The sequence below is a fragment of the Bemisia tabaci genome, chromosome 8 (genome assembly GCF_918797505.1).
Source record: "Bemisia tabaci chromosome 8, PGI_BMITA_v3".
In the NCBI taxonomy this organism is placed as follows: domain Eukaryota; kingdom Metazoa; phylum Arthropoda; class Insecta; order Hemiptera; family Aleyrodidae; genus Bemisia; species Bemisia tabaci.
Window position 1 is genome coordinate 22,358,665 of NC_092800.1, and position 26,280 is coordinate 22,384,944.

The 26,280-nt window shown below is 37.9% G+C and overlaps 1 protein-coding gene across 1 annotated transcript in view; it reads left to right on the forward strand.

The window, feature by feature from the left end:
- The first annotated feature begins 2,479 nt into the window (after nt 1-2,479).
- The window catches only part of LOC109032621 (uncharacterized), a 68,702-nt gene continuing 44,901 nt past the window's right edge, over nt 2,480-26,280 (forward strand). Inside the window, exon 1 of the mRNA XM_019044852.2 lies at nt 2,480-2,770. Within this exon, the coding sequence (XP_018900397.1) occupies nt 2,717-2,770 (54 nt within the window). The 5' untranslated portion in view covers nt 2,480-2,716. The remainder of the gene's footprint in view (nt 2,771-26,280) is intronic.

Below are 26,280 nucleotides of genomic sequence, written 5' to 3' on the forward strand. Positions count from 1 at the left end.
TGAGCAAAAATCCGATTAAATCAACGATTATTTTTTCTCGTCAAATTTTATAAGAGTTTGGACTCTAGATCCAAGAGACTCTTCTTCCAATGAATATTTCCACGAATTGTATAACATCAGTTTGTAGAGCATCCTGAGAAAATTTTAAGCCGTGAAATTGGCTCATACCCCCTCCCTAAAAAATAAAATAGAGGGCGGAAATTTTGGGGGAAAAACCCCAATCAAAAACCGTGTTTTAATAGCTTTCCACCGTGTTAAGCAAATACGCCGTATGAAAATTCGGACGTTCCCAGATTTGTTTACTAATAATTATTTAAGAGACAAGTTTTGTTTATTTCTCTTTGAAATTTTCAGAAATTTTAGATTTAATCAAGAATAAACTCTGAAAAAATGAAAGAAGAATCATGCATTAATTCTGGAGAAAATTTACTTTTTACTACCAGAAATTTGGCAACATTTAGGTGTTCACACGACGTTTTTCCGTAGCAAATAAACGAGTAGGCGAAGCTGATCATGGAATGAGGAACTCGGACAGTCGATCACGAAAACGGCGCAAACTCCACGGCAGTGACTTCCACCTCCGCCGTGGACGAACAAGTGTGAAGACAAAAGTACTTACCGAGCTTGCACGGGCCGTCGATTCCCATAATTAAAACATTTTAATTACCGCCGGACAGTTTCTTGTGCTTTGACACCGGACTGGCACCAACGGTCGCCAGCTTGCACTGGAAAATTGGTGTTTTTTGGTGTAAAATACAGGGTCTCCTAAGGTTCAACCGACGGATATTAAAATAAAATTATTTGAATAAAATGAAAATAGACTCGCTACTTTATCAATTTTTTCTGTCGTAACACCCCCCCACCCCCCCCCCCCCCCCCGATCAGCTCCGGCTCCGAAAATTCAGGGAAATTATCGTTCTCTGTGGATTTTGAAACAAAAAATATGGTGGAAATTTTTTTTTCGTTACTCATAAAGTGTCACACGAGTGGAATCGCCACACCGCAAAAGCGTGTTCTGTGAGTCAAAATAAGACATGTTTTTAGTGTGAAGTTTTTTACCCGATATTGCCCCAAGTCTGCACTACAACCTTTCACATACTTTTTAGAATATTGAGTTTGTTTTAATTTCCGTGACGGTTCTTGCCTAAGAATTATATAAAATTTCCAATTTCCCCGATTTTAAACACTGAAATGATCAATGAACATAGAAATGTAACAGAGTTGATGAAAGAGGGTTTTAAGGTGGTTGTGGATTTTTCAGAGTTAGAGCCTCGAGTTTTTGTTATGATGTATCTTACATTTGTCGAAAATAGATTCCCGGAAAAGAATGGCAATCATTACTTGTGGTTACTTTATAGGTCCAATAAAACGGGACCTTAAAAATTCAACCTTTAGCGGCCGTCCTCAAATTACGTGTCGCACTTTTTCGGAATTTTTGATCCCCCCCCCCCTTGTAACGTTTTTGTGGCGTAGGTCCCTATACTTTAACCCGTAAAAAAATGGGGTAATTCTCTTTTCGACTCCCCCCCTCCAAAAGCGTTACGTAATTTAGGGACGGTCCTATAAGGGTTAAAAACTAAATTTTTTACCATGAAAGATTACAGGCCCTCTGGAGCTACCACAAAAACCCCATATTCTCGATACTTTGAACTTATTCATGCGGCCATCGATCACTCTAACGCTAAAAACCGTGCCAAACTTCAAAGAAAATGACGGAAAATTTGAGGGGGCCGTGCCGTAGCTCCGACAGAGGGCTCTCCGGGAAAAACCCTAAGTTGGAAAAAAGTATTATTAAGGCCAAAAGACCAAGTGCATTACTGAGGCTTAATCCTCTATGGCAATTTTGAATCTTAAGATTCTCGGGGACACTAATCTATTTTGTAGCTTCACTAGAAAAAAAAAAAACACATTTGATCTAGAGTCGAGACTCTCAAAAACATCGACAAGAAAAAATACTCTTGATTCAATCGGATTTTTGCTTAAATCAAGAACCAAGCCTCTTAATTTGAGCAGATTTCCTTTTGATCTAAGCAAAAATCTGATTGAATCAAGAGTATTTTTTCTTGTCAAATGTTTTCAAGAGTCTGGACTCTAGATCAAATGTGTTTTTTTTTCCAGTGTTGCACAAAAAACATAAGATACACATCTTTCTTCAAAATTTAACATTTTAGGGGACCAGTTTTTCAAAAAACGAGAGCAACTAATGAAAATTTGAAAATCACGCGACAGGTTAAAGATCCAATTTTTGAAAATCCAAAAATTTGTTTTTACGAATTGGTAACGCTATGCCATTAGAGGGTTAACACCCTGTACACATATCGATAACGTTCATTGGCAACACTGTTGCGACAATGCTCGAGTAGTAGCCGCGATTAGTAGAGCCCGAGGAGGGGGCCCGGGGGGCTCGGGGCACGGTGCAGGGGGGAATATGTCACGGAGGTTTCAAGGTCGGCCGGTCTCGGCATTGAACAGAACATCTCCCCGTCAGTCAGTGGCAGCAGTGGCATCTTGCGATCAGCAGAGAATCCACGACATTGAGGATGATCGCTGCTCCGTTTTTTCTCGCATCTCGATCTTGTTACAGTCGCAGCGTCTAGTGCGTTTCCCGCGAGTGTGTGCTGTGGTCTGTGGTGTCCGGTGTCGTGCTAATTGGTGTTTTGTGGTGTTTCAGCCGTGCGCCGTGTTTTGGATACCCTCCTAGACACCGCCCGACACGATGTGGGCTCCCGCCGGATTGAATTCCTCGCTCCTCCTCTACGTTGCTGTTCTGGTGAGTTCCGCTCGAAAACAATTTCTGGAGTAAACACAAGCCCTGGATAGACGATCAAATTTCCGAACCAATTCCGATCAAAGTAGCATCGAAATGTCAGGAGTCATCAGTCTTAAACTCATCAATTTGCTTCATTTTAAAATGAAAACTTGGCAGAAACGTTTCCTGTGGCAGGGAATGATGAATAGTGGCACTCCATTCTGATCTTACTTTGAACAAATAAGTGCGGCCCGTCAAAATTTGATGGTAGATGACGACCATCAGTCATCAGCATGTCTACTTTGATCGGAATTGGTTCGGAATTTGATCGTTTATCCAGGGCTATACTGTCGTTCCCGCACGAAGGAACGTAAGGCCATTCCAACACTGTTGAAAATCAAGTAGTGAAATTCGGCGCACGCGGTGGATCGAGTCAATGGGGGAGATTGGACAGAATTTGGAAACTCTAAAAGCTCATATAACTTCGTTTTTACAAAATTTTGAGGCTTTAAAAATGGCCCCATTGGTTTTCTCGTAAAATTTTCAGCCCAAATCACCCCTCAAAATTTAAAATTTGACGAAATAAGCATCTAAATTTGCGGTTTCAGTAAAAAAATGCATGTGCGACCTCTCCGCGTGATTCGGTCCATTGTGCGGCGCCAGAATCTGTACAGCGCCCAATAACCCCGAGTAATATGAATATCAAGTGCAATTAGCACCATAAAAACGAATGACACTCCGCAAAAAGAGTAGAATCAGCTCCGTAAGGAGAATAGATTTTGACTCGCATTCATTTCACTCGGGGTTCTTACGCGCTGTGTAGACTCCGGCACAGAATTTTCACCCCAAAAGTTTCAATAGTTACGGGTGCAAAATGTACCCAAGCAATTCCGTTCTTTTTAAAAATCTGATGTAACAATTTTCATCCAAAATCTTGGTGATATTTACACTTAATCAGACACTGAAAAAAAAACTCCGGCCGTGGGAGCTGCAATTACGGGCTATGTAGACATAACGTCCGTTCCGGGCTCAAAGGCTGAAAATTCCGGCTGCTGGAGCCGTAGCTTTGGCCTCTGAACCCGGAGCAATCGAAGCTACGCCTCCAGCAGCAGCCGGAATTTTCGGCCTTTGAGCCCGGGACGGACGGTATGTCTATATAGCCCGGAATTGCGGCTCCCGCGGCTGGAGTTTTTGTTTCAGTGGAGGAAAACTAAAAAATTGGTGACAGTTTTGGTACGTATCGCCCGAATATTTCTCAGCAATACTACAATTTGCGAGTGAAAATCATGCAGCATTGAAATGCAGTTACGTTTTTTCGTTCAAAAAACGACAAAATCCGAAAAATCACTTTTTTTTTTTGTATCCTATGGCGGTCAGGTTTGTCCAGAAAGAAATGAGAAAACATAACCTAACTAAACAGGTAATTTTGAAACCTTCCCTTACATAATTTTGATTATTTTGAAGCAATTTTTTTTTTCATTTTTTCACGTATGAGATTTCCAATGCTGCTAAGATTGTGCATGTGCAAGGTAGTTCTCCAGTTGTAAGTGACTTATACGACAGTTCTGCTATGAATTTTTTCCTGAATCTGCCCCGAGTTTTACCTCACTACTGTAAAGAAGTCGACTGTGTAATATGAATGCATTACATCTGCCGCAAACGCTATGAAAAATTGCATAATCGTAGCAGTATTGTAAGTCTCATTCGCTCTTTTGCCGAAAAAATCCTCAATTTTACGTTTGCATCCTTTCCGCGGTTCCGGCTCAGAGTTTCGTAACGCTAATGTTAGCAATCGGAAAGATATGGCTCTATTGACATTTTGGAGCCGGAACCAACAAACACTTTCCAACAGTCGGAATGATCAATCAGCTAAACAGAACTTTACAAAGCTATCTTATTGATGATGCAGGAGTCTAGTCTTTCTCTTTTACGATAGACAAAAGATAGGCAGATTCTGAGTTTAACCCATACTATTCTTTTATCAACGCGCGAATATTTAGCTGGCGCTATTCATTGTGATCGAATTAATCAATTTATCTTCCGCGTAAGTGATGATATAAGTGAGTCGTTCCTTGGCCGCTATATGGCCCAATCCCATGATGAGATCTTCGCTTTCATGGGTGGCTGCCTCATGACCGTAAGAAAACTAAAACTAGTGTCGTATTCTGAAAAAATAAAAGAAACGAGCCTATATTTAGATGGTATAATTTGTACATAGCCAAAAGACCATGAAAATTGGTGTAGTGGATTTGCTGTTCGGCACACTTGGCCGTGAATTGGGTATTGTCAGCCGACAAATTCCCTTTAACCTCCTCCACGTGACGAAGAAAAAAAACCCTTACATAACGTTGAGCTACAACACTGCATTTTTGGGGACTTTTGATGAGCAACTAAATTGTGGTTGTTTTTCCTTACGCTGCGTTGAAGTCTTTTTACTTAACCACATTTCCAACAAGGAACTACTATTTATAACTCATCCATGAAATCACCTATTTGCTGAAAGTAATCAATGACACACACGTTCTTTGTAGAATGAGTCAGCATCACTGGAAAAAAAAACCTATTGGATCTAGAGTCCAGACAAGAAAAAATACTCTTGATTCAATCGGATTTTTGCTTAAATCAAGAACCAAGCCCCTTAATTTGAGCGGATTTCTTTCTGATTAAGGGAAAAATCTGATTGAATCAAGAGTATTTTTTCTTGTAAATGTTTTCAAGAGTCTGGACTCTGGATACAAAGTGTTTTTTTTTTTTCCCCAGTGTTCTAGACGAAAAAACGGATCTTCATTCAGAGGTGGCAAAATTGACTTGAACCATTTTTTCTTTTTAAATACGTACAGACCTACTACACCCTTTTTCGTCTAAAATTTAGCCAACTTTTGCCTCTATTTGGAGGAAGAATCAATGCAATTTTCATTGAAAAACACATAACAAAAGTCTCATATAGTTTCCCAGAGAAATCCCGAATCGCGATTGAAATTTCTCAACATTGAAACGTATCGTCATATTTTTTCGTCTGAAGAACGACGGGTTAATTAAGAAAAAATTTGAAAATCACGGAAACGCGAGAACTTTTGGAAATAAATCACCGTGATCAGTACGGCGCTTTAATGCTAACAAAATGGCTATAAAAAAAAGATGGTGCGTTTGACCTCGTATGAGGTGAATTTTATTATAAACCTGGAAATTCACATGATTGCGGAACAAAGCTCGAGTCCCTTGACGCGCAACTTTGCTCGACACTGCGGTTGCTTGCCTAACCTCGGCGTGTTTTTCACGACCTTATCCAGATTGGAAGCTGAAAAACAAGCGGCTGCTCTGTGCTGGTGGTGGCATCAGTTATTCCTAAATAGCATCATCTAAATTGGTTGTAACCAGTGGCGTGGCGTGCTTTGCGATATATCGATTGATCTCTCATTTAAACCTATGGAAAAGGATCGATAGATAGGGTGTTTGCAGCGAACACCTTAATGATCGATTCTTTACTATAGCTTCAAATGAGACAATATCGATAATCGACCATTCACGCCACGCCACTGGTTGTAACTCCAGTTACACCTAACTATCGTTACTAATGTTACTGTTACCACTATCAGTATTACTGAGACTGTCACTACTGAAACTACGATGCTCTTTCTGTAACTACAGTTGCTCTTACGGTTACTTCTATGTATCTTCGGTTTCTGTTACTACTGCAACTACTATCGATGTTATTGTTACTGTAACTACTGTAACTACTGTTACAGTTACTGTGAACTATCAATACACACTTTGATAGCTGAAAACGGATATTGCTTACGCGTACCCTAATTCCGACGTTTCACAATGTCCGATCATACTTTATTTTTTAAAACCATAAACCAAAAAAATTATCCCTCGAAATTGTTTTCAAGTATTTTTCAATAAATAAAGGAAATCCCTAAAAAAATGTATAGGAATAAAACACTAAAAGAAATTTGCAAGCAATCGAAGAATCGCTTTTTTTGACTCCGGTAATCTATCAGGTAGAAAATGTTACTCCGAAGATCTGTTCTCATCTATTTTGTATGAATGTGTCTAATGTGTACAGAAATGTTTCTAATGTATACAGAAATGTGCCGGCGCACTCGATAATTCATTAACTTTCTACTGATTTTATGGAATGACGAATTGCTTAGGTGGTTATGAAAATTGTCGCATTTCTTGATTTGGATCGCTGCATCATGCTTTATTCCGACGATAGTGCCTACTAGGTTGATTTATGCTACATAGAAAATTAATTAGCGCACATTTGCAAGGCTATAATATGAATGCATATATTATATGCTTGTCCTCAATTCAATTTGACAAAACAGTCCGCGCATCACGATGAGGCAAGGAAGTTTGTACGAAAGGTTAATTTGTTTGAAGAGGACGAATTTCAAGAAATCAATTGAAAAATATAAATAAGAATTGAAATTTAAGAGAAGGATGATAAATGAAGGGGCGGATGGTAGCAAATATAACCTTCTCATTTGAGTAGCAACTCTACACCTGTGAGGCAGGAGGAAAAATCTGGTGGAAAGTAATAGAGAAACGATGAACTAATAAAAATCTAGCAATCATGAAACATTTTGATTTTAAAGGAAAATGCATGGAGAGTGTTTTGAAGTTTCTTAAGTTAAAATACCATGACGGCTATGCAGATAGCATCTCAGGCCATGTTCCAGACGACCTTGAAAATGTGCGGGACGCAAAAGAATTTTCAGTTGCCCGTGGGATGAAAAAAAAAAGCCGTCGGGGTATCACGCGTCAGGAGCATGATCGCACGCCGCGGAGCTGCCCGTAAAATGCTACCTTTTAAATATGCTCATTTGTTAGGTTGTTGCGCACATGTCATGAATGTCAATGAATGTTTTTATTTCGACTGATGATTCTGTCTCGTTGCAATGAACTCTCTAAAAAAAGATCGCTGCATTTATCCTCATTGCCCTTGGCACTTTTTTTTTTGCAAGTTTAGCTGACTTTGGAATGGTTTTATCCCTTTTATGTCATCCACTGCAGCGCGGTATTAATTCAATGAGCTTGAACTTGAATTACTCCGCCACAACATCCGTAAGATAATCAATCAATGTCCAGTTTCTTCGGATGGCCTGTTTGAATGTACGAATGAAATCTTTTCCTTACTTAACACGTGCCGAACTTATTTATAGGTATACTCGTGATTGAGGTATATATCCGTGGTGTAAGTCCGCAAACGAGGTACTTGGTTGCGCTACGCTTTTACTACACTTTTATTTTATTTAAAGAAAGATCAAATCGACGACATTCCTTGAAGTTTCCGCAAAATTTTCTTCGCGCGGAAGAAAAAATTCAAGGCAGTTTTTAAGAATTGCCGTTGAGTAGTCTTCGATTAACAAAATAAAGTATGACAGAAAGTCTGCAACGTTGCAAACCGAGATACGTGGTTGGAGGCTTACACCATCGACATGAAATGATTGAGGTGTTATTGAACTCGTCTACCTGAAGCAATTAAGATTGTTTCCTTAATTTTTTACTGCAAAAGGATCTAATCTGGCTAATGGTACAGTTAGTTGTCTATTCGAAAGTCTAAAATTACCTCCAAGTATCATCTCCCAAGAGCACTGCAAGTCAAAAGTACGGGCATGCGCATTTACAACAAACTCTGTCTTTCGTGACTTTTAATTCCGTTTACAGCTTCTTGGTAGAAATTGCTGGGTAACAAATAGTATAATCGAGCCTTTGAACTTACTCGAGCCTTTATGAGGTAAAAATTAAAGCAAGTCACTAACTTCCAGAGATTCGTAAGTTGGTGACGTTATGTCTCAATTTACATTTCTCCAGTACTTCATCTTCATACTATTTCTTCGGATTCAATGAAGTTTTACCCCTTAAAGCGGCTCAAAGCTCAAATTCATTTAATTTAAGAGACAACTCAGGTGTTTCATTAAAGTTGGGGAGAGGAAATTAGTAGAAAATGGCACTGTATAATTCTTTAATAAATTACAATATTATTCAAATATATACTCAATGTATTTTAAGTGTCATCACGATATTTTTCTGTCAAAGTATAGCGGTATTTTTTCTATCAGAAATAAACCATATTTAATTGCCCAACTACCAATGCTAATCTTGTTTTCTCTTTTTTGCTCTTGTGGTAAGCTAAAATACATAATATTTATTGTGTAGCCATCTAGTTCAGAAAACGCCTTGCCGAAAAATTTGGCCATTATAGCCTCTAAATGAAAGAACAACCTGATTCGTTCATTTGCTATTTCCCCTCTTGAATGTATGCAGAACGCAAAAGAAGTTTATAGCTCATAAAACAAATACTTTATTTTATCTGTTATTCGGTTGGGAGAAGAGTCTGAAGAAATTTTGGAAGGTTCTTTTTCTATATTTTCTTGTCAACAGGTATGATCAGTGGTTGAGTAATGTTACACATTTTAACCTGTTTTGTTTACAAATCCTTGCAAAAATTCCATTCTGGGTGTGCGGCATTTTATGACCGTTTAAAATCGCAGATCCTAAAAAACGACTCATAAGATGGACATTAAAACATGTTCGGACGGTTTTTTGTGTTTTTAGTTCACGATGCCACGCTTTTATTACTACCTGATGATTGCCAATTGATGTGTTAAATCTCCGAAACATCTTCTTCCTAAGTACAATAAAAAGCGGCACTGGACAAAATGCTAATAATTTCAAAAGTTTAATTGTCACACACGACTGAACACTTTTGTTTCGCTCTTCAGCTACCTTTGCCAGAAACATTTATCTTTACGCGAGTGAAATGTAACAATCTTTTTCTTTTTTTCCGCTCGAGCGGTTCGAAGAACCAAGCGGTTCATCGCAGACTGTGGACTGATTCATTGACTGCGCGATATTCGATATATTCAATAGTTTCCACCCACACTGCAGTACTAAGAGAGGACGTCGTATGAGCCTTCAGGCGTTGCCAAATTTCTTTTGATGAAACGTGAATTTCCTGGTAAACTTATAAATATTTTTCTTCCAATTTTTCAGATGATTTTGTTCGCAATTTTACCTATAGTCCCTGAAAATTTCTAGGAAAATATGAATAGCATTCCTCAAAAATAAAAATTTTATTGAATTCACCGGAAAAAAAGTCGCTTGGATCTAGAATCGAGACTCTTAATAACATTGACAAGAAAAAATATCCTTGATTCAATCGGATTTTCCCTTGAATTGCAGAGCCAATCCCCTTGATTTAAGCGGATTTCCTTTTGATTCAAGCAAACCTCCGATTGAATCATGAGTATTTCTTCCTCTCAATGTTTTTAAGAGGCTGGACTCTAGATCCAAGCTACTTTTTTTCCAGTGAGGAAATTTGGCAACTCTCAAATGTTCATACGTCGTTCTTCCTTAGCACGGCAGCCCAGTAAATTAACTGTTTCGATATCAGTCGTTTTGCCGTACTGTTTAAGAGCAGCACAGTGGAACGGCGATATATTGAATGACGTACCCACTTAATCAGACTATTAATCCTGACTACTCTGTGTAAACCGTCTGACCCGGAGCAGTTGGTAATTGCTGTTTGAGCTGTAATGCAGGGTATTAATTCATACTTATATTTGTTTAGGATAATCTGGAGCACTTATTTTATTGTTGATATGTTCTCAATGTAACGTTGCTTAGTGATTAAATATACTAGAGGGCCGCTTTTAGCCGCATCGGTGAATTGTGCTTTCCGGGGATCCATTCGTGGCAAAAAAAACTAAGTTATAATTTGGAAAAATAGAACAGCAAATCCTTTCAATCGCCGAAAAAATTACAAGATCCACCCAGTAGGTACAATTATGATAAAATACAACATTCTTTAAAGAAAGGAATAATATAATGCAGTTAGAATTTTCTTTCCATTATAATAGTTTTAGTTCAGATATTTTGGCTCACTGAAAAAACTGTTTTCCTAAATTTCACAAGATGTAAAATGCCTAAATGTAGTGATGGACGGAAAATAAATTTCTTTTAAACTTTTGTGTGTAGATCAAACCAGACTTTGATGAGGGGACAAGGACGTATCTGAAGACTTAAACGCAAGGTTAGAAAAGTACTAATCAAACCAAAATGACCCCATCCTATCACTGATGAACATTTAATACATGAGCAACTCAAAGACCGTTTCCAGTACCTTTATCTAGAATACCTGTATAGCGAGAGTATGGACAGATCGTTTCATGGAGGGCTTAGGGCCCAAAAGTGCAGCCACCCTTCTAACCCACTTCTAACGCACAAAATTTCACTGCCAGTCTGCAGATTCCAATTCTAACCAAGATGGCTAAGGATGTACATAAATGAGCGTTCTTCCGCAAAAATGAGTAAATTTATGCAAAAACTAAGTCAAGTACGTGCTTTATAAACGATGGTTCGTAACAATTGTATTAATAAATCGCGCTGGATAATTGAAATTCATAGTTTGGCTGCATTTCTGGGCCCTAACTTAATTAGCGGAGGCATCGGTGAAGACCTGCTGGATTCTCGGAGTTTCACACCTGTCTATACTCTCGCAATACAGGTACTCTACCTTTATCACACTTACTCTCACAGCACCCCGTACACGCACTTATGATGATATCATTGTGCTTCATTTTGAAGGTACTAATGTTTCAATAAAAATGCGTGGGAAGAGAATCTCTTACGGAATATTTCAGCCAACACGGCAACGATTATCGGGGAGCATCATAAAGAAATGAATCAGAAAACAAAAGTCAGGTAAAAATATCGACGCACGTAACGTAACGTAACGTAACGTAACGTAACGTAACGTGACGTAACGTAACGTAGCGTAACGTAACGTAACGTGATGGTGCCCGATTTTTCAGGCGCCGCGCGCCGGGGAGCAGACCCCGATAATTGCCGATTACGCTGGTGTAATTATCCATTGTTGAAGTGATAATAAATTAGCAACATATTCCCGCTCATTTTCGCGAACGCGGAGGCTGCTCCGAACGGCGAACTTTAAATCTGCAGGTCACCCGAGTTTGCTCCGGTTACGGTCCGTGGTTCCCGAGATTTGCGCGCTGAAAACGAAGGAGATTTATCAAAATTATTACAAGCGACGCGAAATTCAGCAGAACTGGGTTATACTTCTGTCTTAATCTCCCCTGCGAAGCTAAGGCGAATCATGGGTCTAATTTACTCTGCTTTGTTGTTGCTAAACTGTATGATGTCACGCCTGGATGTGTTGAGAGTCTGTACTTAGGAGGCGCCTTGGTCGATCTGTAGACCCTGCAGTTGCATCGTGTTTATTTACAGTGGACATTACTTGAATGCCGCACAGTGGATCGAGGCAATAGGAGAGGTCGGACAAAATTTGGAAACTTTAAACGCTTATAACTCTGTTTATGCCAAACTTAGAGGTTTTAAAAGTGGTTTCATTGGTTTTCTCATGAAAAGTTCTTCCAGGGGCACCCCTTAAAATTTAAAATGTGACGAATTTAGCATCAAAATTTGCAGTTTTAGTCGGACCTCTCTAATTGACTCGATCCACTGTGCGCCGCCTAACTACATCAAACGTTGCACAATTTATCCGCGAATTTTTTTATGCTTGTCTTTACTGCGTGAAAAGGTATATTCTTAATACTATCAAAAAAAATCATGAACTCTCTGGGCGTTAGATTTCCCTCTTTTCCTGTAAAGAAAGAAAAGAAAAACCCGGAGAAAATCGAACAATTTAAAATGAATATCGTTAAACATTCTTAGTGTTTTTTCTCGTTTGTAAAACGAAGCCATAGGCTGATTTTGGTAGAATCTGTCCATTTAAGAAAACGATTTATTTTTGGACGTCCGTACTTGCGCAGTATAAAAGACTTTAAGCGTAAAAAATTTAATCGCCGTGAATTCTTTTTTTACCAAGAAACTATGTAGCATTTCAAACTAAAAGTTTAGTAAATTTGTTTTCTAACTACCGTAAAAATTGTCAACATTTTAAGCAGTAATTATTCATCCCTATTCTTCCGAAAGTTAAATAATGTTCGTCTGTTCTGCAGCCTTAGAATGGAATTATACGCACTCCTCTATTCGGAAAACGACGATTTTTTTGGCACGACGCAACCGAAACATTTTGTCAGGTGACTCTCTAACATTTCAGGTAGTATTACGAGTAGTTTGAAGTATTAGAGTACTGAACTATAAAAAAAAAAAAAAAAAAAAAAAAAAAAAAAAACATAAATTTTGTCGTATTTTTTAAACGAACACAGTTAACAAATTCCAACCAAGTTTCGCGGATGAGGGTTTTCCTGGAAAAAGGCAACGGGAACATCCTGTGGAGGTATGACAGCAGAACGTCAAAGAAATTTCCGAATTGTTGAAGCACAGATTCAGAAATGTCAGTTCCCCATTGACCCTACCGAAGACAAGTACATGTAGCGTTGGACTTAGGTCATCTCAGAGCGCCAGGTGTGTCAAGAGAGCTTCTTAAGTAGATTTAGTAAAAATTCCGACATTCTCAGACATTTTTCGGATTCGCACAGTGATTTCATCATTCTCTTGACAGCGAGGAATAGTTTTATGGGCTTGGTGATATGTTGCTTGACTGATGTGGATTTAAGTGATCCAAGTTTTGAAACTGAAAAAGTTTATCCTTAAAACGTTTTTAACGTTTCTTCCTCGTGAATTGAGAGAAGGCCTGCATGTCACAGGCTTGAAAAAACATCAAACAAGTTTTTCTTTTCATTCTTCCCTGTTTTCGTTTGATACTTTCGAAAGTTTGTCAGAGGAAGCAAGTAACATTCATCCCGCCATAAATAATTATGGATAAATGAGTTAGTTATTCATGTTACGTGATCGTGTTTCGGTTGACTTTTTAGATTCGGTAGAAAATATCATGCAATGACCAATTGTTAAAGACAGTAATCCCAGATAATATGGTAAAATTATGATAAACGTATTTTATAATGTCATCGACCAACTTGCGGCATAGCATGGATCCTTGCAGCAGCTTATTTTGACAGTGCTGCGTTTAAGGAAACCAACCGCCATATGCAAAATTGAATTTATCACTGACACATAAGATTATAAGGTTGCAGATGTTACCTGATACGATGAACAAATTCATCTTAAGATGCAAAAAAATCTTCTATCCGCAAAAAGAGCGAGAAATTAAAAATTTATATGTAATGCGTTCCACTTGCGCCGTTTTTACGGAGAAAGGATTTAGTTTCCACCACTGCATTTCAAATGCGGAAAAAAGAATAAATTACGTCGTTTCACAAAATGACGTGTCACTGAAGCCATTTAAAAGGAAAAAGTGGCAATATAGGGACAATTTCGCAAAGTATCCTAATATGTCAATAACAGATGCAAATTATGTTGAAAATCTGGTATAAGGACGCAAAAGTTCTAAAACTCTCATCTATGAAAATTATTCGATCTATCTATGTTCGATGTATTCAGTTTCGAAAGTATATTTTTTTTGCTAGAAAAAACAATAGACACACACCCGTGGTCGATGGTTTTTTTAAAAAAGGTAGAAGAATGACAGGAGAAAAAGTAAAATCGCTCTTTTTGTTGACATACGCGGTAACTGGGGTAGGTATGGATAATTTTTCTCATTTGCGTGCGAATCTTATAAACTTAATCACCAAAATCATCAGTGCGAAAAAACTGATATTAAAATTACAAAATTAGTGGTGGATGAGTACTCTTAAATAAAAAAGAAAAAACCAATTACCTCTTGAATAATGGTATTTTTACATTCATTCATAACTTCACCACTTCGTCATTCTAATTATTTCCTGATGATAATTAAACTACACTAGTCGTGGCTAATATTCGTTAAGACATCATATGGATTGCATTTTGCAAACAGGAACCACTAGCATTGCAATGTTGCTAAGATTGCGCAACTTCTTTTGTCTTGGAGGGAAAACTCGATTATCCATTAATAGTTTCTATTTTACTCGCTAAAAACTGTAAATTTAAGACAAAAATTACCATCTAAATTTCATAGTTTTTCACGATTTCCGCAATTGTATTACAAAAGATGAAGTTGCACAATCTTAGCATCATTGCAATGCTAGTGGTTCCTTTTTGCAAAATGCAATACATATGATACACCGCTAATTTGGTAATTTTAGCCGCAGATTTCTCAGCAAATTTTGGCGCTGAAAGGGACATCTTCTTGTCTGCATAGTTAATAGTAATTACGTTCGGTGCGACACGCCTCCACTGGAGTATTACCACGGGTTCCATTGCGAAAAACATTAGCGTCCCGCCACGCACAGGCATAGACAAGGAGTGCCCGGCATAATATTATTGTTGACATTGGAAATGAAAGAGATATTAATCAATGCCAGCCGGCGATTATCAGCGTATAATGACACTCGAGAAATTAGTATTTAACATCGTTATCGTTTTTAAAGTATTGTCATCAACTTCGAGACGCGCACGGCATAACTTAACTGCAAAGGCACGAGCCGGGGAACGCACTGGGGGAGGGCTTGACTCCGATTTGTCATGAGAGTGGGCTCGGCTTTTGCAAAGGACGTTCATGCGATTTGTTAAACGTCAAGTGGAAAGAAAAACGGTTCGTCTAATTGTTTCGGATATACTGTAGAATGCCCCGGGGTTGAATCGTCATACGCAGAAGCTTGTTCTATAGATAGTATTCGATATATCAAACAGGTGAGATTGTATCGATATCGATTGGTTCAACATGTAAACGTAGCCTCAAAAGTCAATTTAGAAATCTGAGGAAACGGATTTCTTGTGATCGATTTTTTATTCTTATAAGTAAAAAATTGCCATGAAGAGTGAAATTGTCAGAAATTTTCTCATTTTCAGCTTTCCGAACTTAAATCTGAAAATTTTTGTTTGAGGCTATGCTATATTCTTTTGAACCAAATGATACATCGAACCACTATCGAATACGATTCATTCTAAAGGTTAGACTTTTATCCTCCATGAAGACGCTTTTCTTTCAGACTTTCTTCTTCCATGAAGTTTTTTTCAAAAACTTTTCTCAATCGGAGTTACTCCTCCTCGGCAAAATTTTTGGAAAACAGTTGTTTTTATTTTAAATTTTGGGGACGTTTATGGTCCGAAACTTATGTAAAATAATAACTCTGAAAATGGAAAACACAAGGATTAAAACATTAGCTTTGAAAGTGAGGACTTAAGTTTTGGTAAGTGAAAAGTTAAAAATACGATCGCCACATGCGAAGAACAAGTCTTCGGTGATGATATACCTGTTGGGTTGGGGAATTTTCATCGTACAAATTCGGAGTGCTTCAATTCAAAAAGCTCAAAAAAGTCGAATGTCGTGGAAAAATTCCTGTATTTCTTTAAAAAAAAATATATTTGTGTCCCCTGATTAATTCAAAATTGCTGCACCTACTGTCATTTCTGAGCACCTGCGTCCTGCATGCGTAGTGATGGCCAATGTGATTCCATGGAATAATTATTAAATGAGAACTCTGCCGTACTAAGAGAAAACGCCACATTAAAATTCGGGAGTTGCAGAATTTCCTCAGATACAACATGTATTTTCGAGGAAAGTTATGCGTATTTTACCTTAAGATAATAAGATATTTTCATTTAAACACTGGAAAAAAACACATTGGATCTAGAGTCCAGACTCTTAAAACATCGACAAGATGAAATAAGTACTCTTAATTCAATCACATTTAAGCTTAAATCAAGAACCAAGCCTCTTAATTTGAGCGGATTTCCTTTTGATTTAAGCTTAAATCCGATTGAATGAAGAGTTCTTTTTCTTGTCAATGTTTTCAAGAGTCTGGACTCTAGATCCAATGTTTTTTTTCCAGTTTGCGAACACAATTTTCCGGAAAATTCGAAGAAAAATATTCATAATTTTCCCAGTAAGTTCGGTTTTTCCTTTCGGGAAATACGGCAATGTCTGGAAGTTCATACGGCGTTTTTCCTTAGCACGGCAGAACATGTATGAGAACGTAATAACCTCGCGCAGCGGTCAATGGGTCACTTGCCTTATTGGATACGACGTAAATATGAATTAATGCAAATTCGCCTGCGTCAATTTTGAATGAGCTCAGTTATCTCTTTCGAACGAAGCTTCGTAAGAAATTCGTACACGAACTCAAAATCAAATTTGACACTCAACCGCTCGACACACTCGAATTCATAGCACCAGACACACACAGCTTACATATAAAGCTCAACCTCGGACCCGACCTTACAAAACGCATCATCAATCAAAACTTTTTCGGTTGCGAACGCATTCGGAGCGATTTCACTCTTTTTTCGGGCACAACTGCACAATACCCGGGTTAATTAAAAACCAACAATGGATTCACCCGGTCCTGATTTAATTAAGCGCAACGCGACCCGTGGTATGATCAGGTGTGATCAGCATAAAACCTGATTTGCGATGGATCGATTGATCTGTCATTTGAATCTACGGAAAAGGATCGATTATAAGGGTGTTCTCGAAAAACATTTTAAAAATCGATCCTTTATCGTGGCTCACAGTGGGAAAATATCAATAGTCGATTAATCACTCTTCGCAACTAGATTAACGCTCAGGCAGCTTCGCGCCTGCGTAACATTAGCGCGTAAACATGCTCGCGTAAATTGATTTTATAAATCGTGTTATTACGGCGCCAGTCCCGGGAACGAGCCGGGTTGAAAATTACCGGCGCATGTAATGTGAACGACGCATTTCTAATTAAAATCGATCCTCGTGCGAAGAAGGGACTCATTCCATCAAGTGATGTCACAAATGATGTGGAGGTGCTTTTATTTCTATTTACGTGCCTCTTTGAGCCCCTCTAATAGGGATACATTCAAATTGAATTCATTATTCTAAGAAAAATTACAGCATGATAATTTTTCATAGGCTGCGTGTATAGTTTTTTAAGTTTGTAAGTTCTTTTATCCAAAGATTTCTTCAGTGATCGTCACAGGCAGCTTCAGAGCATTCCAAATTCTGTGAATATTTAGACATGTGACATTCGGACCCAGATATTTTAATGTCCTCCGGTTATACCACCAAGCGTGATAATGTGTTCAATTCCACGTGTGACAAAAAAAATCGCGAATCGAAAGCATCAATTCAAGGAATGGTCGTGGTCTCATAATTGGAAAACTTTTCGCCGGTGTAGATGGCCGAAAGCGGGATTAAGAAGTCAACAATCCAATAAAATTTTATTACTGAACGATTCAATTACAAACATGGGCTAAGAGGACTGGATTGAAGGTGTTAATTGCATTGTTTTGTATCGCAATTTAAGGAGTTTCGCAACAGCAAATTTGTCTTAAACACAAGCTTTAGAATGGAACGCATTTTGCGCAGACACCGACGTCGACTAAAAAAGTTAATTTTTCCTCTTTTCTATCCTTTGTATTTCAGCATTTAAATGCATGCATGAGATGTATAAATCGTACAATTATTATTTTATTCTCAATACATAGGATACCAAAGATCTTGGACGAAAGATCTTATTTCTTCTATACCTGTATTTCCACTTTGGTTTCTGTGGCTTGAGTTTTGCTCAGTTTGTAACTAAATTTGTAAAGACGTTTAAAGTTGCTTATTAGATCGTACAAATCACATAGAGAAATAGGTATTTAATTAAAATTCAATATTGAACATTTGAAATTCAAACTTGTTCATACGTCGTATTTCATCTATTGCAAAAAGTGAGGGGTGACTTTAATCATGCTTTTCGTAAAAATAATATTTTTAAGGACTATAATTTTTCTCGTTTTTTTAATGGCATGAGACTCTTCTCCTATTAAAGAGCATTCGTAAATTATTGACATTTAGTTAGGTTGCATCATATTCAATTCCTTGAGAATTCGGTTGAAGGGATGTTCCGAGAGGATTCGATAGCCTGAGAGTAAATCACGAAATAAACTTCACGCTTTGCATCCATCTCGCACCTCTAATCAGGGTGCAGTAATCGATTATTTAACCGCACCGATTACCAATCATCGATATTTTTTCCCCGGACGAGATGCGTTTATGTCTCTCTTTTTCGCTGCGTAATGTCGCAGCGGTAAATAATAACCCTTGGTAACTACCAAAGATCGAGCTTCCCTCCCGATCACCACTTTGCCTTTTTACCAACGGTACTTGCTCGATTTCAGTCACAGGGCCGGATTAAGGGGGTGGCCACATGGGCCGCGGCCCATGGCGGCAAAATTAGGGGGCGGCAAATTTTGCAATTTTTTTAAATGCAGGTACAAAAAAATCGGATTCAGAAAAAAATTACAAACAAGATAAGGTGACAAAATCTCCCATTTCCTGAGAGTTCATTAAGTTCTAATTTTGTCGTATTTCGAAGATACAAAAGACTGCGCACCTTTAATTAGTTGAATTAAGAGAGAAACCAAATACGTAATTTGGCCTGGAGCGGCGCGGCCTGAAGAGAAATGATGACGAAGACTTGAGATGAAAAGGAGAAGCCCTCGACGCGGCGGTCGGCATGTAACACATATTAGCGCCTACGAGACTGCATGAATACTTCACGCATCGCGTCAAACACAGTACGGTCAACAGCTGTCGGTGCGGCGTGAAACGCACAGTGTCTACAAGACTACATGAATACTTCACGCAGTGCGCCAAACACAGTGTGGTCATGCGCGGCACGGCGGCGGAAATTAAAATTATTAAACCACATTTATGTTTGTTCTTTCTTAATTTTTTAGTTCATTTCTTACAAATGAAAGGCATTGTCCCCACAGAGATAGGTTCACGGAACTGAACTTTCGCGCGAAGTTCCGTGAACTTTTGCTGGTAGTGTTGATAGGGCTTACGCAAAAAATGTGTCCAACACGAGTGAACGCGTCTTATGCACCATTCTCCCTCCGGCACGTTCACTTGATGGTTATTATTGATGTTTCAAAATGAATGAGAAGAGGGCGGCAAAATACAGGCGGCCCATGGGCGGCAAGTATATAGGTAAATCCGGTCATGTTCAGTCAGCGATATTTCACGCTTCATCTGAGTTATTTTGGCAGTACAGTAAAAAACCAAAACAGTTCCTGTGAGCTAGAATTCTTTAGAAACAAATAAGTGTACGACATGCAGAAACCTTCTTCTTTGGGTCTTCTATGAAAATATTGCCGTAATATGATTGTTTCGTTCTCGCGATCACAAATGAGGGGCTTAGAGGACAAGACGCAGAAGTACAGTTTTTGCTATTTCAAGAAATACGTGTTCAAAATTTCAAAATTACATGGAGCCTTATGCCAGAAAGGAATTTTAAACTCACTTTTTGAAGTTTTTAAGTTGGATTTTAGTTGTGAAAATACACGCTCAGTTTTAGTTAGTTCTTGAATATCTCAATTTTTTTAAAAATTGCACTTATGCACCTTGTCCTGCAAGCCCCTTAAATTATGTTTGTCACAAAGATTCAGAATCGATTCAAATAATTTTACCGAAACCATCGTAATTAAATACGCAGTAGAAACCATCATGGAGATCATTGAAATGAGTAAAAATCAGTTTATTGACACACAACTGACCGGATGTAAAATAAATCACCTTTTGAACAGTTTTTTATAGAACGTTTGAGGATTACGGAGCACTCTTTTTTTACTACAACTAGAGGATTAAAAAACATGTTCTTTTGACTCTGGGTGTGGTACTGAATGCCTTTAAATGCTGTAAAAAAGAGAAAGGAAGCTGTTTGCAAATCGATAGAGAACAAAACTTGCTAGTTCTACCGTCACAAGCCTGAATTTTCCGCCCAAAATTGTATAACCAAAGAGAGGGGAATGAACGCTTGTGGCTATTTATGGACGCAAATGATTAATGGCGCTTGTAAAAAAAGAAAAAAAGACCTTATACCCAAATTGAGGTCGTATCATTAAGGAGGAGTTATAATTTTACGGAGAAATTTGCTGAGAAAACTATCATTTATTCTAGAAGAAAAATGATGACATGAATAATTGAGGGGCTTGGAGGACAAAGAGCATAAGTGCAGTTTTTGAAAAAAATTAAGTTGTTCATGAACTCGACTAAAACAATTTCGAAAGGATATTCTGTAAAAAATTCACAACTAAAATCAAACTTTAAAGCATCAAAAAGTGAGTTTAAACTTTCCTCCGCCATAATACTCCATATAATTTTGAAACTTTAAACACGCATTTCTTGAAATAGCAAAAACTGCACTCAAGGCGCATAGGAGCAATTTTTTAAAAAAATCGAGGAGTTAATGATTTCAAGTAAAACTAGTCTGTAGGCATATTCTGCGAAAAATCCGCTTCCAAATTCCAGTTCTTAACCATCAAAAAGTCAGTTTGAACTTCCTTTCCGCCATAATGCTCCGTGTAATTTTGAAACTTTAAACACGTATTTCTTGAAATAGCAAAACTGCACTCATGCGCCTTGTCCTCCAAGCCCCTCGATAGGACTTATATATGCTGATCGGAACTATTCGCAAATGAATTAAATTTAAGAAATTAAATACATCTATTATAAGCATAACATTTTCGTAACTCTAATTTTTTTTCTTCTTATTTTATTTTGCATAGTTCTATCCACACTGGAAAAAAATCACATTGGATCTGGAGTCCAGACTCTTAAAAACATCGAAAAGAAAAGATACTCTTGATTCAATCAGATTTAAGCTTAACTCAAGAACCAAGCCTCTTAATTTGATCGGATTTCCTTTTGATTTATGCTTAAATCTGATTGAATCAAGAGTCCTTTTTCTTGTCAATGTTTTCAAGAGTCTGGACTCTAGATCCAATGTGATTTCTTTCCAGTGCAGCATAAATACATCCAAAAGATTATTATGTGCATCATGGAAAAACCGCTTTATCCTTTAAGATTTCTACTCGATGATTTTTGAAGCAGACACGCCACTATTCACCTAAAAAGGCAACCGCGGGCATATAATTACTAGCAATTTGACTGGAATCAGACTTCTGTGATAATCGAGCGGAACTTTTATCAATTCATGGCCCTGATTTTTAATGGTGCTATAAGCGCACGGGAGAATTAGGAGATGCGGCAAACAAGATAAGTTGATCAATCAACCATCAGGATGAGACTGAGTGGGGAAAAAACTAGACTTCAGTAGGTTCTTTTTATCTGCTCTAATTCTACATATCTACGTCTGTTTCCCCTCCGGACAAATGAAAAATTAGGCACATCATTTAGGTGCCCTGTTCGTTCTTGACGGCATACTGAAAAGTCTCTGTTGTTTTTCTCTTTCTTTTTTTTAAATATGTTTGGGGAAAATTTAAATATCTGACGGTTCAGGTGGTAGTAATTGCTTTATTTAGTGGTAGTCAAAGACTTTTTAAAGCTTCTATTAAGCAAAATTGCCATGCGTGCCTCCTCAGAAGCAATATTAATGTTTCATCATTGACTGCATGTGTTGACAGCCAAATTATTTCACAGAAATGTGTTAAATTCATTGGTTTTATTCAAATCTTTCAGAACAAAACAGTTAATTTGTGCCAGTAATTACCATAACTTGTACTTTCCATTTTAATCAATCCCAAGTCTCTTCTATTTCTAACCGTAAACACTAATTAAATTGAAATGATATTCAAGTTTTGATGTATTTAAATTAATAGAAACCATATTCATTATGACTTATGCCCTGTGACCCTTATGAATACTTGCACAAAAAGGCTCATGTTACAATGAAAATAGTCACTTTTGAGTTACGTGCGTCCAGTTAATTATTTTAAAAATAGCTTCTCCTTACGATTTCTTAAATCGAAGTGTTGCAACTATTTCAGGGTCGTAATGAATTTGATGCTTTACTTTTCTAACCTTGCGTTAGAGTCTCCGGAGATATTCTCGTAACCACACTCACCAAGAGATTTAAAACATTGTTGATACCTTCACACTGCTCGATTTTACTGCGGAATTTTGATGCTTTACTTTTCTAACCTTGCGTTTAAGTCACCGGAGGTATTCTCATAACCTCACGCACTAATACCTCAATACTGCTTAATTTGACCCTTTCAATGTTTGTTTTAGCACAAATCGATAGTAAGTATTTGTCTCTTCGAGTCAATTTTTAAAGTCTTGAGAAACTGCTCTTTTAAAAGGGAGGCAGGAAAAATTATCTTAAGGTGGAAAGTCAAATTAGTACAGCAAATAACGGATTTGGGATGAAAAAAAAATTGATTTTCAGTTTTCGATGCTTCAATTTTCCATGATGCCTGATACTCTCAAAAACACTGCATCAAAATTTCAAGCCTAATTTTCCTTAAAGAAGTTAAGATCGTTTTAACTGAAGCGTTTTCGATAAGCGGCAACAATTTTGGCAAATTTCAATCACTTTTTTCTTAAATTCCCTCTTACTAGTCTTCAAATTTTGAATTTCAAAGAAAGGCTTAAATATTTAAATTTATAGGTTTTTTTTTTTGGAGGATTAACCTCTTTAGTCTGTTATATCTATCCGGTGTGCCATAGGAGCTTGCTATGTGTTTTATCTTTCAAACTTAAGGCCAATTTCGCCCAAGTCTGCCATTAAATTTATGACCTATTAATGATACACACGTTGATTTTGGAGGTTTGCAACATGCCTCCACCGCGATTTCCGCGAGAAATTTCGACGGAGAAAAATGATCACTGTATCCTTTCTATTCTCACCCATTGTAAGGGCTCATTTCGAATGCGAGCTGCAAAAGCTGTAATAAGTCAACGTTCATTAGAACGGCGAAATTAGCAGTAGCACCTCGGCCACGACCCCAGGAGGTGCAAGGATACCTACGGGGAGGAGGGCAGATTGTACAGTAGCACTATCCCGTCACGTTGAGGAAAAACGCCGTATCAACTTTCCGATGTTGCCAAATTTCCGCGCAAAGAGATCTATTTTTCGAAAACAGATATGAATATTTTGACTTAGAATTTTTAGGAAGTTTAGATTAAAAAGCTCGAATTATTCTTTGCAAAATTGGTAGAAAAATATTCACAACACTGAAAAAAAAATCTCGGTGTATTTACTGAGAAAAGGGTAAAATTACCAAGAATTCAGGGTTCTATTTGATCCCAGTTTTTTCTCGGTAAAATTACCATTTATGGAATTGGTAATTTTACCAAGGAATCTCGGTAAAATAATTGAACTTTCTCGGTAATTTTACTGGACCTTGGTAAAAACGCCAATATTTTTTATCGACTGTGGTAGACTTACCAGGATAAAATGGCAAAGTTACCGGGAATTGATTACCAATAAAAACGGTATTCTTACCTAAAAAAAAACAGTAAAAATACCGGTTTTTGGGTAAGCTTACTAGTCTGTCTTGGTAAAATTACCACTTATCGGGTAAAAAAAAGTGTGATGGTAAAGGTACCAACGGACCTTGGTAAAAACGCCGAGAATTTTTTTTCAGTGCACTGGAAAAAAAAGAATCTTCAATTTGCCGCCAAGAAGTATTTCTTCTTGAATCAAGAATTTTTCTGGTTAATATAAGCTACTTTTTGGCTTAACCCAAGCATTATTTTGCCTGTATCAAGAAAAAGTCAGCTTAAAGCGAGAAAAAAAAATTTCTTGGCGGCAAATTCAAGAATCATCATGCTTGATCCAAGCTACTTTTTTTTGCAGTGTGAAGTTTCCAGGAAATTCGTGTTTTATCTGAAGAAATTTGGCAGCGCCTTAATAATCTTGCGTCGTTCTATCTTATGTGTATTGGAGTCGGACCTATACCAGGAGCAAGACCGGAAATCGGGCTCCTGCCGAGGAAACGCGAGACCTTCGAGGGATAATGGGAAGGCATTAGTGGTGGTCCCGGCCTGGCGATGGATGCTCGTGCCCCGAGTCCCGAGTGACGTAGCCTCTAACCCGGGCCTAATCGCCGCTTGCCACTTGATTGAATACATGCAAATTAGATTGGCTGGATTGGATTCGACTCGCGACCCATCGCAGCGTTGCCGCGTTTAGCACTGGAAAAAGAAACACATTGGATCTATGGTCCAGACTCTTGAAAACATAGACAAGAAAAAATACTCATGATTCAATCAGAATCTAGCTTAAATCAAGAACCAAGCCTCTTAATTTGAGCAGATTTCATTTTGATTTAAGTTTAAATCTGATCGAATCTAGAGTATTTTTTCTTGTCAATGTTTTCAAGAGTCTGGACTCTAGATCCAATGTGTTTTTTTTCCCAGTGAGCCTTTCTAGTTTCCGATAATGCTGCCGTGATAGCGAAGAGATCAGTTAGCGTCAAATTCTCTTTCCTTCAAAATTCGCCTAATTTCTTTTAGACAAAATCACTGAAATAGCTAAAATACCAAAATCCATCTTAACTTTATGAAAGCGAGATGTATAATCAGCCGTAAGTGCGCAAAAAATGACGTAGATTCAGACAAAACAGCAGTAAAGGACATTATTCCTCCGCGGGTAGCCAATGAAAACAGTGATTGATGAATGAATACTACCTTCAGATGGCTGATCCGGCAAAATTCTAAAATTCCATCGGTCGCAATCCCATCAAATTGATGTTTGAAGAAACACTTCTTACCATAAATTAAGAGAGGACATTCAAAAATCAATAGAACCATCAAATGTTGATTTCGCAACGATCTCTTTCATAAAACGGTAGTCTGAAGGCGCAAGAGAAAGAAATATGCTACTGTAATTGAGAGAAAAGTTACATGAGGAATTATGTAAAGAATATATCGGCGGTGGTATGGCACTCAAGTTCTTTTACAGTGAGTAGAAATAACAGGCAGATAATCTTGGTATCAAATTTTATGATGCCTACGATTTTCTGATTTTCTCTTTAAATAATATAATTATTTATGATGTAAACTCAATCCAATTCTTCTTTTCCGTAATGCTAAAAATAGACCGAATATTCATCACACTGCATTCTTACACGTGCTGAGCAAATCAAAATTCTGGGTACGGAATGCGCACTTCTTTATGTCAAATGAAAGCAAAGGAAACAAATTCAATGGGCGCCATCCAATTCCCTCCCCCGATTCCCTCCCGAAACCGATTCCCTCCCCCGATTCCCTCCCAAGACCGATTCCCTCATGCGGCCGGAACCTATTTCCAATTCCCTCCCGGCTTTGAAATAAATTGAAAATATGTGGCAACGTCGCAACAATTGATCAAGTAGTAAGACGAAATAATCAAGATCCAAAATAAACTCACCATTCCCAGATACACCTGATACAGCGCCATTTCTCGTAGGAGTAGAAGAGTAGGTGGTAGAAGTTGTAGAAGTTTGAAGTACCTTAAACGGGTGTACAGAGTCCGTCGCGTCAAAAAAATAAGTAAGACCAAAAAAAAAAAAAAATTATCACAAGAAAACATTTGGCGAATTTCTATGAAGTACCTTAAACGGATGTACAGAGTCCGTCGCGTCCAAAAAAATAAGACCAAAAAAAAAAAAAAAAAAAAATTATCACAAGAAAACATTTGGCGAATTTCTATGAGACACCGTGCGAATGAAGCGGAACAAGGCTTCATCGTTGTAGTTTTCGAGAAGTTCGGATATATTTTTTTCGAGAGCAGCAATTTTTTTGGCAGTTTTTGATCTGGGTTTTGCCACTAACTGACTTGCGGAATTTATTCAAATTTTGCTGTCGCGGTGCAGTGTCCAGCTTCGCTGCACAAAGTCCGATCTCTAGG